The sequence below is a fragment of the Lacerta agilis genome, chromosome 14, assembly GCF_009819535.1.
Source record: "Lacerta agilis isolate rLacAgi1 chromosome 14, rLacAgi1.pri, whole genome shotgun sequence".
NCBI classification, from domain to species: domain Eukaryota; kingdom Metazoa; phylum Chordata; class Lepidosauria; order Squamata; family Lacertidae; genus Lacerta; species Lacerta agilis.
The window spans coordinates 40357591-40377368 of record NC_046325.1 but is presented as its reverse complement, the minus strand read 5'-3'; the positions used below and the strand labels follow the sequence as shown (position 1 = coordinate 40377368).

Genomic DNA, 19778 nt, shown 5'->3' with positions numbered 1-19778 from the left:
TAGAAATGCAAGAATAAATAAAAGCCGTTTGTATTCTGGAAGAACGCAGCATCCTTATTTATCGTGAGCTGCTATAGATGCATTAATGTTTCCTCTTCCATTGTGAATGAGTTCATCCACTTACACTGAGACTTCTGCCTTCCAGGGAGGCCTTCAGAAGAAACTTCTTCTCCTGTTGCGGGAGCACACACATCTCAGTGTTGCCCTCAGGAGCCATGTTTCTTCACCAGTGTTGTAACTGTGCAAGGCCTCACTGGTTGTAGGCCTAAGGCCCCTTTTAAGTGTCCTCTTTAAGTGCCCACCCCAGGCCTTCTCAAAAGGTTACCGGTAACAGGACAACGGCCTGTGAGGTAAGCATTCACATTTAATATAACTGGTTGCCTTGTTTCTTTGGAGCACAACAAATCTCTTTGAGAGCCCCAAATGAATTGTGGCAGCATGATGTTTGGAGGGCAGGGGATGAAGGTGGAAGAAAATAGTCGTCGGCCCACAGCGCCGCCACGCTGTGCTTCAGAATTGCGTTAGACTGCCTCAATAATGTCTTGCCGACTGATGCCTGTGGTGTCGCTGAGGTACTCCGTACACTTTCAAAGAAATAGGGCGAGGTTAAGACAGGCATGGATACCTGGCAAGGAAGTTGGCAGGGTCAGGGTATATGGAAAAGAGTCGAATCCACTCCATGACCCCCTGGGTTCCCACACCTTGTAGCCCCGTGTCAGTTTTGGGCTAAGCCACAAAGTGCAAGTACCTGATTCAAGCCCTCGGGATTCAGGAGGAAAGAGCTTGCCCCAATGACTCCGACGGCCAATAGCATGAGATCTTCCTTCACTGGCAGAAACTTCGCCCTATCCAGTTGAAGCAACAAGGTTAAGGCAAGGTGTGGCATTGCACGCCAATAATAGCAGGAAGAAGCTGTGGCCTCTGGACTGCCATTCCACCAGCCCAGCCTGAGACCACTTTTTGGCGGCTCTCGGCAACATTGACGCCCCTCCCTGCAGAGCACTGGGCTTTGGGAAGGAGGTTGTGAGGGCTCTTGACAAGAGTCCTAGTGTCCCTCCTGCCTCCTTCCCCAAACCCAGCATCTTGCCCCGGCTTTGGGAAGGCAGCGTGAGGGATGGTGAGGGGCATTAAAATTTTGGCCTCGCTCTCCTACCCGTATGACAAGGCAGTGTGTGGCCATGGGTTCCCTGTCAAAGCACTCTTGTGGCCCGCTTGGTATGAAAAGTTAGACCACCCTGTTCCAGGGTGTGGGAATTGTCAGAATTCCACACCAAAGTCTAAACGGAGGAGTTATTTCCCTACAAAGAAACATGGCACCAGAGGATTTTTTTTAGGGGGGGGGAGCTACTGCCATCTAAAAAGGAGAATGTGTGGCTATCCACAAGCTAAAAACACACGCAAAGGTGCCACTTTATGGTATCCTTGCATGTGACTGAGCCAGTGGCAATATTACACATCCTGTCTGCATATAATGGGAGAACAGTAACTCTTTACTGTTTCCAGTCCTTCCTAAAAAAATATAAAAGTTCACAGACACTCTGCCACTGGAGATAAGTGCACCAGTGTTGGAGGGGGCGGGGAGAGAATCTGTTTTTAGATTTTAAGAAGTAAATAGATCAGGACATGGTAGGCATTGCTGGGGTGGAGGAGAGAGAAGGGCAAGTTTCTATTGCTTTTCATACATTTCTTTTGTTAACCGAGTACATGAGTGTCTTTTGCTTGAGTAATATAGCAGGGAGGTGCTTATAGAAGTCTAAAACGGAGTTTTTCAAAAGGTCACAGAACAGTATAGGAGAAGGATGTATAGTGGTACCTCGCAAGATGAATGCCTCGCTAGATGAAAACTCGCTAGACGAAAGGCATTCGCTAACGAAAGGGTGACTCGCAAGACGAATTTCCCTATGGGCGCGACTCGCAAGACGAAAATTTTCGCGATTCCCCCCCCCCCCGTCAAACCGCTCTTCCCCCGTTGGTGCTTCGCAAGACAAATTTTCACTAGACGACAGCACTCGCAGAACGAATTAATTTCGTCTTGCGAGGCACCACTGTATCATTTATGTCCTAGGACAGTGGTTTTCAACCAGTGTGCTGTGGCACCCTGGGTGCCTTGAATAATGGTCAAGGGTTGCCACGGACAATACTGGCCTCTGTCCCTGTTTCCTTCCCTCCCTCCTCTGATGCCCTCTCACATCTCTGCTTCCCAAAGGCTTGCACAGTTTGTTGCAGCAGCCCTGGCTACAAGCTCCGCAGGTGAATGGTGCTTCTGGGGCTGGTCAAGGGGTGCTGGTTGCCAGGAGCTGAGGGGGCCTTGGAGCAAGCAAGCAAGCAAGTGGGCGAGGGAGCCCAGCCAGCTAGTCTGCCAGCTCTGCTATTAGGAATGGACAGACAAGTCCAGGCCCCTGTGGGGGCAGTGTGAGGAGGCACCTCTCTTTGGGGCAGCGGTGGCAGCTCAGAGACCAGGGCGGCAGCCCAGTGGCTGCCAGAGGACTCCCGAGGAGAGGAGGCTAAGGAACACTCCACAAGGGAGGGTGTTCGAAAAGAGTAATAGGGTGTCAGCTCTGCAGGCAAGAGTGACATAACTGGGCTCCTGAGCCCCACAGGGGTGCTGCAGAAAGAATGTATTGGTCAAGGGAGCTGTGGATTCAAAAAGGTTGGAAACCTCTGCCCTAGGCAATATTCAGTAGATGCCCACAACACTTATGCAGCCACACCCTATAAACCACACTAGCAGAGTGGGTGTATTTTCTCGGCCATAATGTAATGTTTTGCAGGTGCTATGAAATGCATTATCCTTGCAACAAAAGTGTTTCTGTTGAGGAAAAACACATATCCAGTGAGACATTTTTAGAACCAATTATGTAGAAAAGGCCCTAAAAATACAGCTTTGTAATATCAAGGGAGACAATAAAAGATCCAGAGTGCAGTATATCTTGCAATGGAGGACCGTCACATGCCGTTTTCAGACTAATTACTTGTAGGAAGTAGTTTGAAACTCGCTCTGGAAGAACTCTTTTGAAAGGTTTCTGTAAAAAGATATGATACAATTCTCTGATCATTCTGGGGGACTTGTGTAATGCTGGGGCTCTAGCGGCTATTGCCTGATGGTCCATTTCAACCACGTTGATACTTTTTATTGTGCAAGCCGCCCTGAATGGTGATGCAGATTTTTTTCTCTTTTTTTAAGCCACAGCTGTACCGAGTGGTGTTCTGTGTTTCCCTTTAACTTTTGTGCGTGTGTGGCACTTTCACAAGGCTTTTTTTCTACTTCTGGAGCTGTAAGAATAGAACATTGCTCATTCCGCTGTCTACAGCTGAACTATGTCTCCTTTCAGCAGTGTCTCCAAATAGGACATTTTTAGCCTGGGTTAGAAAATACCAGCCTTCCCATCCCTACTAATTGCCACACTGTATTTAAAGGATACCTTACAATAGACATCGAAGGCTGTGCATGCTGTACTGTTGCCAAATTTTCTGAAGCCAGACTCATCCCATGTGCATTGCTTACAAACAGGCCTCTGTTAAAGGTGTGTTGCCTGGAAAAGTGACTCAGATTTTCTTGGTCTCTAAAGCGCTCTCTGCTCTTTGTGCTGCTCAGCAGACATAGTGGAAACTGGAAGCACCTTGGGCCTGTCACCAGCCATGGGTGTAGCCGGGGGGCAGGGGGGGCAGCTGTCCCCCCCCCAATCAATCAAAATCTGAGGTTCTGCCCCCCCCCCAACAAAAGCCTCCCCTTACCAGACTGAATTCATTTCTAGCTTGTCACTTCCCAGAACTTCCAGCTGGAGCTCATTCGGAGAGGAGTTTTTAATCGAAGTCTTCAGCAAGGTGTCATAAACGCTGCTCCGCAAGAGGTACGTTAAACCCAGCAAATGTCTGCACATTTCAAGCAGCTGTTTTGTGGGCAGCATGTAGCCATTGTACCCTAATCGTGAGGAATAACAGAAGGCAGCAGAAGCTGCAGTTAGGTTTCTATTTGGAACCAGAATCTACAAACCTATGTCTTTGGACAATTTAGGGTAGGTGAGTTCGCCACACCCTTCTTCCTTATGTGGCCAAACTATTGTATGATTTGTTTGCCTCGGTTTCAGCGCCTTAATTTTTATAGAATTTCCCCAAAAAACCTAAAGCCAAAAAGGTACTGCTCTCTATGGAATACCGTGTTTCTCCTAAAATAAGACACCGTCTTATATTTTTTTTTGCTCAAAAAACACAGTATGGCTTATTTTCAGGGGATGTCTATTTTTAACCGTGTCGCATCGATACGCTGCATAGCCACGCCTCTCCAGGCTGTTTTTAATGGGAGGTGCCGCGTCACTATGGCTTATTTTCGGGGTATGGCTTATTTTTGGGGAACGGCTTATATTTCGCAAATGCATAGAAATCCTGCTATGGCTTATTTTATGGCTATGTCTTATTTTAGGAGAAACAGGGTAGCTTATAAGGGAAAGGTAGCAAGGGGAACAAACGGAATGTGTGTTAGGCTAGATCTAGCAACAAATTCACAAGATACAGTTATTCTGTTGCAGCAAAAAGATGGTCTTCCCCCCTCCTTCTGATTAACAGCATCTCCTTTAAAGTACAGTAGAGCTGTTCAGAATGGGACTTGCTGCAGAATGGGAACACTGCAAGTCGATCCAAGAGCTCATTTCCCTGAAACAAGGAGCCCAATATGCCAGAAGAAGCTAAACCGAATAAATAGATTTCGAGACATGCCCTTATTCTTCCACTCCTCTGTACACCAGAAAAAGACCATGTTAAGGGTTTCCTAGAGCTCCTTGCTAATCAAAGAAGACGAGTGGGGGCTGTGATTTATTTTTACCTCCTTAGCTAAAGCTTGCCCAATGCTATGTCTTGTTCTTGACCCTTACCTAAAACCTCCAGCAGCATTTCAACATAAGCAAAAGGGGCTGGAACATTGATTTGGAAATGCAGAGCCTTCAAGATGGCCAGTTCGGATTCCAGTAGTTCTTCTGTGGTATAGGAGAAGCCCAAAGACTTCAGAAACCTCAGAACCGTGTTGTTATTAACTATCTGTACGAAGACAGTAATGTGACCATTACTCTCAAAACACCAACTTTGTTTTGCTTCTGTCTACCACGATCAGGTGCTAAAGGAGTTCTGTTGTCTATTATGCAACACAACTTTGCATTAAAATGACATTTCAAGCTAACGGGGCTGCAAAGGGAGCTGCAGAAGGGCGGGGGAGGCAGGAGAGCTTGTTCTATGAGCAGAGCTTTGGTAGCAGTTCTTAAAACAAGACCCCATGTTTTAAAAATACATGCAAATCTCTATAAACATGTAAAGAAAACCTTCCCCAAACTCTGTTCATACTGTTCTTTTCCAATAATATAAAAGGTGTCCTGCCCCCTTCAGCTACAAGCTGATAATGTGAAAGCCTCATAATGCTATATAACTATTAGCCATTTTTAATATAGCTACTTGCAGAGTACATCTGGCTTTGCAACCAATAACTCCCATTTTCATTTATTGGGCAGACATTACTGCAACATTGCTCCTGGAAGCACAAAAAATTACTGGTCTTAACATTCCCTCCCACAGATAATGGCTCTGGGATAGTGCATAAAGAGAGCAAAGATTATGTCAAAATATGTAAAGGCACTTCTTGGGATCTTCTTACACTATAATGGAAGGAGCAGCTTGCTGGCAAGCTGGATGCAAGAGACCAGGCGCAGCACATATGTGCTCTCAATCTGCTGTTTCACTGAGGCCCACTTGCTGTCTTCCTCCTTTGTTCCCGTGACATGAGAAGCCTCTTTAATGAGTGTAAGCATGAACCTAAGAAAGTACAAGGATAAAAAAATCTGGTTTAAATGAGGAGTCCCGAAAAGGAAATTGCAAGGTGCTTGCTTGATGCAGATACCTGGCAGTGACAGACTATATGTGAAAATCCCTCTGCTCTTGCTCCGCTGTCCAGATCCCTCCAGCTTCTTTCTGCTAAAGGTAAAGGGACCCCTGACCGTTAGGTCCAGTCGCGGACGACTCTGGGGTTGCGGCGCTCATCTCGCTTTATTGGCCGAGGGAGCCGGTGTACAGCTTCCGGGTCATGTGGCCAGCATGACTAAGCCGCTTCTGGCGAAACTACAGCAGTGCACGGAAACGCCGTTTACCTTCCCGCAGGAGGGGTACCTATTTATCTACTTGCACTTTGATGTGCTTTCAAACTGCTAGGTGGGCAGGAGCAGGGGACTGAGCAACGGGAGCTCACCCCGTCGCGGGGATTCAAACTGCCAATCTTCTGATCAGCGAGCCCTAGGCTCAGTGGTTTAGACCACAGCACCACCCGCTTCCTGCTACTGCGTACCTAAACAGAAAGTGTTTGCCAGCCAGGATGGGCCCCTTGGCAGTCACTATGAGCAGAAAAGAAAACTGCAAAGGCTTGGTGGGCCTGGTGTGACTAGCCAGCAGCAAACTGAGGAAGAAGGTTGTGACATCTAGCAATTGCCTTCCCCTTAAACTCTTGCATTTATGATTAATGGAAGGTGTTTCTTACATTACCATTTGCAGACAGAGTCTACATCCTGCTTGGCCTTGCTGTGCTGCAGGACAGAGCCTGGGCAAAAGGAAATTTAAAAAAATCCTTCCAGTAGCACCTTAGAGACCAACTTAGTTTGTTCTTGGTATGAGCTTTCGTGTGCATGCACACTTCTTCAGCTCATACCAATAACAAACATAGTTGGTTTCTAAGGTGCTACTTGAAGGATTTTTATTTTATTTTATTTTATTATTTTGTTTTGACTATGGCAGACCAACATGACTACCTACCTGTAACTGGGCAAAAGGAGTGTGGCTGAGCAGGGGTGTAAAGCCTTGGGCAGAGTCCTGAGAAAACTCGGAGGGGGTGTGTGTATTTGGACCCTGGGCATGAAGCTCCTCAATCCTGCTCTAAATTAAAGCCTGTGGTAGCCATTTTTTAAAATGTTTTTTTTTTTTAATATAAGGGGAGCATGTAAAGGTCCAAGTTATCACTCGGAAATGATAACATGGTTGTCCTAAGCTACACCTCAAAGGTGAAGAATATGTAAAATGTTATCTTCTCTCAAGGTGGACAGAACAAATCAATACCTTTCAAATATTTCTATGGCTTGGTATCTTGCCGATTCAGTCAGGCTCCATTTTTCGGATAGAAGAAACACAAATTCTGTCAAAAAATAAATAAAGGGTGAGAGGTGGGGAGTCCTCAGAATCATAGCTGCAGGTTCTTTTGGCATGTCAGCCTACTGAATTTGCCAAACTCAGTTCTCACCCACGATCTGTGTCTCTTTAAAGCAGCCTGCCTCTCCGCACAGTTCGGTCAGATACTGCTCATTCTCCCTGGCCATGTGAAGGAAAGCATCTTGGATAACTCCGCTGGCCAATGCTCCAAAGACAGGCTCCGAAGAATGGTACCTGGATGCCACCTTTGTGGGGGAGCCCATTGGAAGAGTTCTGTCAAGGAGGAAAGAGCAGTTCAACATCCACCATTTTAATTTGTATAAATTCCTGACTTTCTCTAGAATTGTTGTCTTTCCCCTCTCCCTTCTCTGCCCATGCCTTTTTATTGCCTCTCTCGAAATGAAGGGTTCTGGAACTTCATGTTGCAATCTACTAGTTAAAGACTTTGGACTGAAAACAATAGGCTATAGGGCAAGCAGCTACGTTTGTTATGAAACCAGGAGAGGAAATCTAGAATTGTCTTCCACATTAACAACACAATCCCCTGTCCACTGTTTCCCTTCATCAAGTGCTGACTTTGGTGGGTACTGTTTCTCCTCTGGAAAGTTGAAGGAAGAAGTTGGAAGAGCAGTGCCTTTCCCCCACTTCCTCTTTCAGCTCTATGTGATTTTCAGCGCTCAGATCTGCACCTGAGTAGCAGAGAAGAAAGTGAAACAACTAAGAGGTGAAAGGGAATGATCTGGGAGACTGGGGAAGCGGGGCTCCAGAGCAGTCAGGAGAAAAGAGGGAGTGAAAGAGAGAGAGAAAATACATGCAGTATTTCAATCCAGTAAAACAGTTCCTGCTGCAAATGCTTTTTTTCCAGTTTCACCACCACCTAGTCACAGAATACATGTTTCTGTTGACTGAACCATTAAGAACTGCTGCTTTCTAGCACTCTCATGGACCAAGACATGAACATAGGAATATCCTGCTTGATCAGACTAATGGCCCACCCCTCCACGCAAAGTCCGGAGGGTGGCAACATGAGAACGGGGCCTTTTTGTGGTGGCTCCCCCATTTGTGGAATACTCTCTCCAGGGAAGCGCTTTTAGGCAGTGATTTTTTTCTTTAAAAGGTTTTAGGGGTACTCTCATTTTGACTCAAGAAAATCACCATTTTATAGTTCAAATCGGGGGAAATAAATACAGCAAATGGACAGAAGTACAAAGATTCACAAGATGCTTAGGGGTATGGGTACTCCTGCATCCCCCCACCCCAACAAAGGACTGCATTTAGGCACTAAGCGAAAACATTCCTCTATAACCAGGCCTTTAACTATCTGTGGCCACCTACATTGGGACATTTGTAATGTATTTTGTGTTCCTTGTGGTTTTAACGTATCTATGTGCAGGGTTTTGTTGTTTTTTGGTCTGTTTGCAAAACAGGCTTTGGGTTGCCTCGGGCAAGACAAAGCGACTAACAAAATCAGCAAATCAATAAACGAACAGGTTGGTGTGCGAGCGTGCGTGAGAGGTGGCTTATGTTAAAAAATGGCAATTCAAGAGGATCTGTTTTAATCCTACTGGCTCTTGAGTTCTTCCCAGACCCCAAAAGTGTGTGCGTAACAATCTCTATCTGGCTGCCTGGGCTGGGGCAGCCACTGACCCAGGAAACGGGGGAGAGAAGCCATCCGAGGGTGTGGCACCCAACACAGCACTCTCAAAAGAACAACACAAGTCCACTGAGCCACCACCCCAAAAACCAGTGGGCTTTCGGGGACTCCCTTCCGAATGAACACGCCTAGATATAGGACTGGGGAGGTTGCCACCATGCGCCGCCCAGCTGCCATCTCGAGAGACTCAATGTGGTGTAGGCGTTAAGTGTTGGACTGTGGCCTGAGAGACAAGGGTTCAAATCCACACTGACTGGATGACCTTGGGCCAGTCACCATCCATGGGTGTAGTGGGGGGGGGGGCAGGGGACAGCAGTCCCCCCTCCCAAATAAATGAAAATAAAAATCTGAGGTTCTGCCCCCCCCCAACAAAAGCATGCCCCACCCTAACAAAAAAACCTGGCTATGCCCATGTCACCATCTCTTAGCCTAATCTATTATGTTATTATTTATTAAATTTGTATACTGCCCCATACCCACAGGTCTCAGGGTGGTATGTGTATATATATATATATATATATATATATATTCACTATATACCCAATAATCCCCCTTTTCCCTCCTCATATATATATATATATATTTCACTATATACCCAATAATCCCCCTTTTCCCTCCTCAAGGTTGTTGTGAGGATGAAACGGGGAGGAGAACCATGTACGCCACCTTGAGCTTCCTAGGAAGATAAAGGTGGCATATAAATGCAATTAATAATAATAATAATAATAATAATAATGTACTAATGTAATTATATACATAATCTCTCCTTTTTCGTTTCTCAGGAATAGGTTACTCCTCCGAAATTAACCGTCCCCAGACACGCACACTCATACACACGCGCGCACACGCGTGTTCAAAGCCGCCCTGAGCCCGCGCCCGCCCTCGTCAAAGATGGCGGGAGCGGGACCGCCGCTCAGTTCCCCCCTTAAGATGGCCGCCGCTTCCCTTGTATCGCGCCGCCGGCCCTCAACAAAGATGGCCGCCCCGCCTCAGCCGTTCCCTTGAGGGCGCGCCCAGCAGGCCCTTCCCATTGATCCGGAGCGGGCGAGGAAGATGTCGATGTCGTCGCCGTCTCCGTCGGGGCCTGGAGGAGCGGAACCCCCGCGCGGGCCGCCCCCGGGCGTCCGGCGGCGGTGGGAGTTGTACCGCGCCGGGGCTCCTGGCGGGTTGGCCTCGAGCACCGCGGTGGACGCGACCCGGCGCGGGCTGAAGGTCCGCAACGCCCTCACGGCGCTCGGCATCGGCGCGGTGGTCGTAGGAATTTGTATCCCTCTCTGGACGGAAGGGGAGCGGGAGGATGGGCGGCCTTTCGAGTCGGTTTTCAGAGCGGGGCGGGTTGGGGGGGGAAGCAACTCTGCACATGCTCAGGTGCACTCTTTTCATCCCGCCCGTCTGGATACGGGTTCCTTTGGAGAGAGAGAAAAGGGGAGTCGCTCGCCTGGCGCCTTCATTGCACCTTTTAAATGAAGTCTGCGAAAGGGGGTATTTATTGCCATTCCTTTTTTTCCTGGGGGGACGCACACACCCCTAAACATTTTGTGAATCTTTGTACTTTTGTCTATTTACTGTATTTATTTTTCCCGATTTGAACTATAAAATGGTGATTTTATACACACACACACACACACACACACACACACACACACATATATATATATATATATATATATATATATATATATATATATATATATATATATATATATATAAGCACTGCCTTACCCCCTCCACGGGGTCCTATTCTGAACATTTACAACTGCATATTCTTCCATAGTCTAAATTTTATGTCAATCCACATTGCCCATGTATTTCTTAGATTACATTTTTTTTAAAGAAAAAAAGCACTGGTTATTGCTATGCTTTTGTTACCGGTATGTATTTTGCGTTCCCGTTTGTTGTGCTCTTCCGCCAAAGGGCAGTATACAAATTTAATAATTAAATTAAATGATCTGCCGCCCCTGAGGTCTGTGGGGGCTTGCTCCCAGGTAAGTGCGCATGGTGGTGAAGCGTTAAATGCTGATTTTGGGACCAAAGGGTCACAATAGGATGCCAGGGCAGGGCTTGGAGCATGGGTAGGCAAACTAAGGCCCAATCGCCTTCTAAATCCGGTCCACAGACTGTCCGGGAATCAGCGTGTTTTTACATAAGTAGAATGTGTCCTTTTATTTAAAATGCATCTCTGGGTTATTTGTGGGGCATAGGAATTCGTTCTTTTTTCCAAAACAGAGCCATCTCATCCATAGAGGCCGGTGGCGCGGTGCGCCAGGGCGCAGGGCACCCCAGGGGCGCCCCCGTGAGCCCGCCGGCATACCGGGCTCCCCCTCCCCAACCAGCCCCCGCCCCCATGGGCAGGCGGGCACTCGCGCGCCGGCGGGCGGGCGGGCTGTAAGCCGCCCGCCCTCGCCTCCCGGAGCCCCAGCTAGAGCGCTGAAGCGGCGCGGGGCTTTGCGCGACCTTCCAGCACTCCAGCTGGGGCTCTGGGAAGCGAGGGCGGCCGGCTTGCAGCCCGCCCTCCCGCCGGTGCGCGAGCGCCCGCCCGCCGGAGCGCGGGCGCCCACTCCAACGCCACGCCTCTCATCCCCCGCTCGCCCACCCCCCCTCCTGAGGGGCGGCCAGCGCGGGAGGGAGGGGGGCGGGCGGAGAGGCGGCACGCTGGGGGCGCCGAGGGATCGTTGCGCCAGGGCGGCCGATCCCTCTAAGACGGGCCTGTTCCAAAATATAGTCCGGCCCCCCACAAGGTCTGAGGGACAGTGGACCGGCCCCCTCCTAAAAAGGTTGTTGACCCCTGGCTTGGAGCATCCCAGCCAAATCTGAAGAAGAAGTTGTTGTTCCTTTGCGTGGGTTCTGCAATACATCTGTTGAGATATATTGGTTTGTTTTATAGAATCATAGAAATGAAAAGTTGGAAGGGACCCCCCCCCCAAGGTCATTTAGTCGAAGCCCCTGCGATGCAGGAATCTCAACAAGCCACCCCCTATCCAATTTGGAACCATACAGGACCCTGCTTAGCCGTGCAAATGTCTTTAAAAGGCTTTTTAGACCAGGGGTCAGCAAACTTTTTCAGCCGGGGGCCGGTCCACTGTCCCTCAGACCTTGTGGGGGGCCAGACTATATTTTGAGGGGGGGAAAAGTGAACGAATTCCTATGCCCCACAATTAACCCAGAGATACATTTTCAATAAAAGCACACATTCTACTCATGTAAAAACACCAGGCAAGCCCCACAAATAACCCAGAGATGCATTTTCAATAAAAGGACACATTCTACTCATGTAAAAACCACGCTGATTCCCGGACTGTCCGCGGGCCGGACTTAGAAGGCTATTGGGCCGCATCTGGCCCCCGGGCCTTAGTTTGGGGACCCCTGTTTTAGACAAAAAAACACACGTTACTGTATTTATGTATTAAATTTGTCCTCCATCCGAAGAGGTCGAGGTGGTTCATGGCATAAAAATACAAAATAAAAGCAAGGAAGAGCTCCTTCTGACTCTAAAATTCTGTGATTCTGTAAAACAAACCAATACGCCCAGGGCTCAATGCAGAACTCACACAAAGGAGTGATAATAATAATCATACCGTTGAAGAAAGTGCAGTGAGGAGAAGGGAGAACACAGGGCATGGTGGAGACATTTGGCCCTGCTTTCCCCCTCTGGGGTCCAGGTGAGGGTCTTTCCTCGAAATCTGGGTGGCTCTCACCACCCCACCCATTTGGGGTAGAGAAGGGTTGAGATCTGAGGGGGCTTTGTTTGGCCTGAAAGACTCATTTGGAAGGCAGGATTATTTGGAACCCTCCGGTGTGGTGTGTGTGCATGTGTGCGGCTTGAACTCTGACACCCATTTCCAATCTGGTGCAAACCTCCACAATTGCTTCCGATGCGGAAGATGCGAGTGAGCACTCTGGAAAGGCCATGCCTCCTCCTAGTAGGCCAATTCCCGCCTCCCCCAAGCAAGGTGTAGGTTGCTTGCTTTCCTTCAGCCTCACTTCCAGCCGAGGCTGCCTTAGGGGCATGCACCGGCAACCTTCTTGGTAAGCAGAAGCAAATTTTGCTGCATACTGCAAAACTACTCTCTTCCTTAATACCTTGGGGGACCCCCCCTCCCAAACCCATTTTCCATGCCAGCATGTTTGCATAAAGGAAATTAGTTTTAGTGCTAGTGGAAGTGACTCGCTCCAACCTTTTTGGATCCGTTCTTGCCTCGTTGAGACCAGCGCCGCCCTCTGCTGTCAAAGCACGTCTTCTGACTTTAAGGTTTGGCTCAATTGAAGGGCAAATGCCAGTGCCCTTTCTCCTTCCTCGCCCTTGGCATCGGGTTCAGGGCTGGAAGGGAGCTGGGTGTCCCAAGAGCAGGATAGCAATGTGCAGCAACTTGCCTGGCTGTCACAAATAGTATTTCAGTAGCACCTTAGAAACCAACTAAGTTTGTTTTTGGTATGAGCTTTCGTGTGCATGCACACGAAGCTCATATCAAAAACAAACTTAGTTGGTTTCTAAGGTGCTACTGGAAGGATTTTGTTTGTTTGTTTTGACTATGGCAGACCAACACGGCTACCTACCTGTAACAAATAGTATTTGTAAATTGTTTTCCTGAGCTGTCTGCGCACAGATGCCTACACCATTCATTCCATCTCCCAAGAACGCTTCTTGGACGAGCTTGAACGGGATGCCGAAGTCATGCAGGCCCGAAGAGCAAAGGCTTCAGTGGAATGAGGATGACGGAGTACTTCCACTTTAAGAAGCACAGGGACACGATGCCATCTGTGATGCCAGCTGAGGATGTGTTGGCAGTGACCTGGGGCATTGATACCCCACTGCTGCTCAGAGAACTGGCTTCTTCCATCTGTTTATAAACTCTTTGCCATGCGTAACATGTCAAAGCCTCCTAACAATTTCAGATACTGTATTTAATGTGAAAGAACAATAAATCAGTTATGTGGATTATGCTTATAAGCAGCTATTTCTTTTTTCAGGGTAGCACAGAAGGACTATGTACTATTACATAGGATGAAATAGAGTTTAAAATATTTGATAGGTGAGTATTGCTACTTTTGAAAACGATACAGGTCTTAATGAGGTGTAGATTAAGACCTGCAGGCTTTTATTCAAAGCGTGGTTGCAGTGGTGGGTTCCGGAGACTTGGAAAAATGACCTTGACACAGTGCTACATTTTATGGACATTCAGTAAACCTTTCCTGCTTATGAAATTTAAAAAGTATGGTCCTCAGGAAAGATCTCTGTACCTCCTCCAGCAGGTATGCTGAGAGTTTGTTTTCCACTAGAATAATCTGTTATGAACTCTTGACCAGCTCTGTTCCAGGGCATCGTATTCTGTGTGTGCTGCTTTCACAGCTGTGTTGTTGCTGTTATTGTCTCTCATAAGTAGTATTTGGGGCTAGTAAATCATTAAAGCAGTGGCTGGCTTGGAGCCAGACAAGGCAATTGTCAGATGTACAATTCTCTTAAGAGGCTTAAGGGAGGGAAGGGAATTTTCCATTTAGCTGAAGCTGGACTGTGTTGTCTGCAGTCCAGGCTTCAGCAACGCAAGACTCAAGAGCCTTGCTCCCTCCACACAAGAGATGCAACAGTAATTTCAGCACTGGAAGAGTTTAGAACAGGATAGAGCAACGGTATCTTAACCTACTTACTACCATTGTTATGTTAACTTATGAACACCAGCTTCCCAAGACAACTGAACTCATTGATACAAAACAAGTATCGGTCGTTTCTGGGTGCATTTATGAAGTGCCAAACCTTTGTTGACCCACCACTAACCTCTCCTCAATCTGTTTGTTCTCCCTATCACTTGTTGGTTTTGTTAATGGAAGCCTCTGCAATATTAATAAAATGTGGCCCTGAAATTAAGCACTACCTTCTCCCACTGCTCCTTGGAGGGAGCTCATCTAGTTCCATTAATTTCTTGGTTTCTTCTTTCTTAAATACAGATAATTGAATTCAGGGATCATGAATCCCTTCTGTTTAAGAGAACGGCGCCATTAAAAGTTCACCCGTGCGCCAACAAATCTGGCATTTGCAAATTAAGCCACCTGCCTTAACTTTAGATGTAAGCTGTAAGCATGTTCTGCCCAGCAGAATGGTATACATGGCTACTCAGAAGTAATCCCCTTGATACCTTCATCCAGGTTGTTGATTAAGCTGTCCAGTGTCCGCCACCACACTTGCGGCAGCAAATTAGAAAAACCAGTCCTATGTGAAGTCCTTCCTTTTGCCTGTCCTTCACGTCTTGCCATTCAGCTCTTCAGATGACCACCAGTTTTAGCATTATGAGCAAGGGTAGGCAAACTAAGGTCTGGGGGCTGGATCTGGCCCAATCGCCTTCTAAATCCGGCCTGTGGATGGTCTGGGAGTTGGCGTGTTTTTACATGAGTAGAATGTGTCCTCTGGGTTATTTGTGGGGCCTGCCTGGTGTTAGGAGTTGAATGTGTGCTTTTATTGAAAATGCATCTCTGGGTTATTTGTGGGGCACAGGAATTTGTTTTTTTTTCTTCCTTCAAATATAGTCTGGCCCCCCGCAAGGTCTGAGAGACAGTGGACTGGCCCCCTGCTGAAAAAGTTTGCTGACCCCTGTAATTTATGAGAAACCTCTGCATTTTCTCCCAATCGTATAATTTTATGAACTACCATGTCCCCTTACTTGCCTTAATTTCCTGAACTAAAACCCAAATTTTGTCACCTTCCTTTGTGGAGGTGCTCCAGCACCGATAATTTTGGTTGCACTTTTCTGCACTGGGTACCAGAAAGGTACACGGTATTGCAAATGTTTTGTCTTTTGAGTCTTTTCCTGATGATCCGCACTATGGAATTTGCCTTTTTCACAGCTGCTGCACCCTGGTTTTGTTTTCATTGAGCTAACCTCTCTGACCCCAAGATTCCTTTCCTGGTCAGTCATTGTCAGCAGAAACATCATCATGTGTATATGTGCAATTACGTTAATTATTTTTTGCTGCAGTGTGCAGCAGTTTATATTGGACTTGCGTTTGCCAATTCGTCACCCATTCACTCAGTTTGAAGATTTTCTTTTGGAGTGCCTTGCAATCCATTACGTTTCTCGCCACCCTGAATAATTTGGGGTCGTTCATAGGGCTTATGTCATAGCCGGGATTCATCCTTTGAAATGGTATCTGGGTGGAATTTTCTGAAAGTGGCTGAAATGTCCGGGAAAACCTGGGCATATGGCAGTCCATATCGGAAGTGATGATTTTTTGGGCAATAGGTTAAAACTACTTGTTTTCTGGAGATTTTGCAAAAAAAAAAAAAACCTGAGGCATTCTTGAAGATAGCAGCTCTGCAATTGATGTCTGGTAGAGATACGAAGATATACCAAGGTTCTATTTTGGAGGTGATGCAGAATTCTTCCTTGCAATCTTTATTACCTGTCCTTCAAGGTACACCTGTGTTTTAAGAGCATAAACTGAGCAAATCTCTATTTAAACTTGCCTATTGGTTGAATAACTCACTCCACCTGCCAAAAACAAACAACCCCCCCAATCCCCAAACAAACCCCCAAAGATGTTTCCAAGAACAGTTGCGAACTTCATTGCACAGGTCTTGGGTAAACTTAAGTTACAGCTACCCTGCATGCTTGTGGGATGAATACTGCAGATTTACACACCTACTTTTTCTTCCAGTAGAGTTAAGCGGATGTTTACAGAGAATCCATCTGTATTTTAAGCGGAGGGATTTGTATTCAATCACACAAATGTCTTATTCTTCTTGGTGTCCATTATATAAAGCATTTGGCTTGGAGAATTAACCCTTACTGTGGCTCCTTTAAGAAAAGCAGTCAACAAACTTACATATCCAGTATATGCCTTCTGTTTTCTTGGACGGGAGTTCTAACCCACCACAGATTTTGCATTTGTGGGTCTGGCGAGGCTGAGGATGTCTACTAATTTTCTCTTTATATTAGCACCCTTTCAGTCCCCCCCAAGTCAGTTGAGCATACGACTCTTTAGTCCCAGGGTCATGGGTTCGAGCCCTGTGTTGGGCAAAAGATTCCTGCATTGCACGGGGGTGGACTAGATGACTCGTGGTCCCTTCCAACTCTACAGTTCTACGATTCCCTGTATGCCGTGTGCAGCCAAAGACTTGTGCACAACCACCAGAGTAGCAAAACATGATGGGGCATATGGGTGGTGTTCAACTCAAGTGTTGCTCAAAGAACACCTGTTGAAATTAGCACATCGACCACCAGCCTAGCATGGTGATCTCTCCCTTTCCGAATCTGTTAAAACTTTTCTGTACCTCGGATTGTGAGAGGTTTGTTTGCAGGGGTTCATTCCCACCTCCACCCCTCCTGTGAAGTCTCCATAACTCATTTTTTGGTTTGTGGGGTGGTTCATGACATCTGTAGAATATGCCCCTCGGTTAGGAGGACAATACTGTATTGACAACACAATTGTGTGCTCAGAGTATAATTGGGGGGTGGGAAGGATCAGGGAACTTGGAAAAGTCCCAGCTGCATGCATATTGGCTTACTGACTTCGGTTCTACTTGAGTTTACTTTCCTGGCAGGGTGTGTGTTGTCTGTCCTTCAAGGGGAGAGCAGTCCTGAGTACTGAGTAGAACAGGCAAAATTTCCTTGTGTCCCGGGGGGTTGCTTGGTGGGTGTCTGAGGTTGTTTTTATTTATTAATCACCGAAAAACACAGATGCATTATCTGTTTTTCTTCCAAAATGAAAGTGTGTGTGTGTAATTAAAAAAAAAAAAAACATACACAAAAGAGAAAGCATTAGTGTTTCATTCCAAAGTGCAGATTCCCATGCAAGTAAAAGGATGAGCCCAAGCATTCATTGTCCCAATCAGGATCAGGGTTTTGGTTTTTTTTTTTTTTGTAAAAAAGTGCAAAGAGGAGGCCACACATAGTGCCACTGCTGTTGAAGGCAGGAGCTGAGCGGGGGGGCTAAGGCTAAGGGAAGCAAGAAAGAGAGCCCTCCCTCCCCAATCCCTTTAACACTGAGGCACAAATTCTGCAAGTTTCCTCTCGTAAGGCAGCTCCTTAAAGTTTTCTAAGCGCTTTGGCCTTGGGGTGGCTTTATGAATTGAGCCACTCAAGGCACAGAGAGGATCAAACGACGCTTCCTTAGTTAGACCCGGTCTTGGTCACACACACACCCTACACTGTCCCATGTGCCATGTGCAGACCCCATCCCATAGCGCAATACAGAATAGGCGACATCCCGATTCCGTTGACAGCGATGCACCTTTGCGAGGCAGAAGCAGCGGGAAAGGCATGCCATGGCTCAGGCTTCCCCACAAAAACGCATCCCCAAACAAACCGGAGCTTGGCTTCTCTCTGCAGACACAAAGTCTTGTGTGGAGGAAAAGGAGCGGTCTGTAGTGTTGGGCTCCTACCCCCAGTGCTCACTTGGCATCTGTACGTTGCTCAGAGGCAGTTTGTCCGTTCTTTCCGCCAGGGGAACTTTCCTGTGTCGGTGGCCGCTGGCCTTGACGTTGGGAGTGTAAGGCAAACGCTGCATAGGACCCTTCGCCGCCTGCTCCCGTCCTTTCGATGGTGGGCAGCAGGCCGAGGTAGTCCAAAAAGTGTCCACAGCTGCTACTGTAGGAACAAAAGGAAACAGGTGAAAAAGAGACAGGGAGGGAGGTGTAGTTCAGTGGTAAACATGTCCTTTGGGTGTACAAGGCATTGGCTTCATTCCCTAGTATCTCCAGTTAAAAAGGGAGCTTGGATAGCGGGGCTGAGAAACACCCAAGCATTTTAAAGATTTCTCTCCCCCCCCCCCAAAGGCTCCTGGGAGCTGTAGTTTGATAACAGTGCTGGGAATTGCGGCTGGGTGCAATGGGTAAACTGCAGCTCCCAGGGTTCTTTTTTGGGGTGTGCCTTAAATCTACGGTGTGTACGCAGAGTGAGACTGTGAATATCATTGCTGTGTATAATCCTTCTAACTTCAAGTTTTTAGGAATTGAACACAGATACGGCCACCAAGCTGCTGTTACAAGGGAGCACAAACACACAGCGACAGTTTTTAAGTCCTTGAACAATGGGCATTCCGACTATATAAAGCTTGAATCTCACCTCGTGCCAAGATACCACCACCACACACACATTTGGGGTTTCTGCTTTAAGACAGGGGGAGAAAATGAAACTTTGCCATATAACACACCTTGATGTGGGACTTGTTCCCTCCAGAGGGTTTGTTTAACCCTCTTCACTATTGAATAAATATTTAAATAAAGATGTATGTGCACGCCCATGTGTCTGTCTATCTATCCAAGTCCTCTGGAGCATGGCCTGAGGGCTGCATGTGGCCCTCAAGGCATTATGGGTGGCCCTCAGCAATATAGAATCATAGAATCCTAGAGTTGGAAGAGACCACAAGGGCCATCCAGTCCAACCCCCTGCCAAGCAGGAAACGCCATCAAAGCATTCCTGACAGATGGCTGTCAAGCCTCTGCTTAAAGACCTCCAAAGAAGGAGACTCCACCACACTCCTTGGTAGCAAATTCCACTGCCGAACAGCTCTCACTGTCAGGAAGTTCTTCCTAATGTTTAGGTGGAATCTTCTTTCTTGTAGTTTGAATCCATTTCCCCGTGTCCGCTTCTCTGGAGCAGCAGAAAACAACCTTTCACCCTCCTCTATATGACATCCTTTTATATATTTGAACATGGCTATCATATCACCCCTTAACCTTCTCTTCTCCAGGCTAAACATACCCAGCTCCCTAAGCCGTTCCTCATAAGGCATTGTTTCCAGGCCTTTGACCATTTTGGTTGCCCTCCTCTGGACACGTTCCAGCTTGTCAGTATCCTTCTTGAACTGTGGTGCCCAGAACTGTACACAGTATTCCAGGTGAGGTCTGGAATATCTGATGCCCTCCCGCCCTCACACCAAACCAGTTAAGTGAGGCACTCTGACAGGGTGATAGAGCCCTCCTGCCTCCTTCCCAAAGTCTGGTGCCTTGCTTACTGGGCTT

The 19778-nt window shown here is 47.3% G+C and overlaps 3 protein-coding genes across 3 annotated transcripts in view; 1 reads left to right on the top strand and 2 right to left on the bottom strand.

Annotated features, from left to right (window-relative positions):
- Positions 1 to 79: 79 nt before the first annotated feature.
- CNTD1 (cyclin N-terminal domain containing 1) lies at positions 80 to 7693 on the bottom strand. The gene is given in 9 exon segments (XM_033169671.1): positions 80 to 582; positions 747 to 845; positions 3736 to 3922; positions 4869 to 5031; positions 5639 to 5653; positions 5655 to 5796; positions 7084 to 7159; positions 7265 to 7601; positions 7676 to 7693. Coding segments are annotated over 8 exon segments (954 nt in total). The 5' UTR covers positions 7476 to 7601; positions 7676 to 7693; the 3' UTR covers positions 80 to 521.
- A 2178-nt stretch (positions 7694 to 9871) lies between these two features.
- On the top strand, positions 9872 to 13768 carry LOC117059270. Its single transcript, XM_033170881.1, has 2 exons — positions 9872 to 10091; positions 13432 to 13768. The coding sequence occupies exons 1-2, from the start codon at positions 9881 to 9883 to the stop codon at positions 13533 to 13535; spliced, it is 315 nt and encodes a 104-aa protein (XP_033026772.1). The 5' UTR covers positions 9872 to 9880; the 3' UTR covers positions 13536 to 13768.
- Positions 13769 to 17567: 3799 nt separating this feature from the next.
- The window catches only part of WNK4 (WNK lysine deficient protein kinase 4), a 49446-nt gene continuing 47235 nt past the window's right edge, over positions 17568 to 19778 (bottom strand). Inside the window, exon 20 of the mRNA XM_033170015.1 lies at positions 17568 to 18402. Within this exon, the coding sequence (XP_033025906.1) occupies positions 18400 to 18402 (3 nt within the window). The 3' untranslated portion in view covers positions 17568 to 18399. The remainder of the gene's footprint in view (positions 18403 to 19778) is intronic.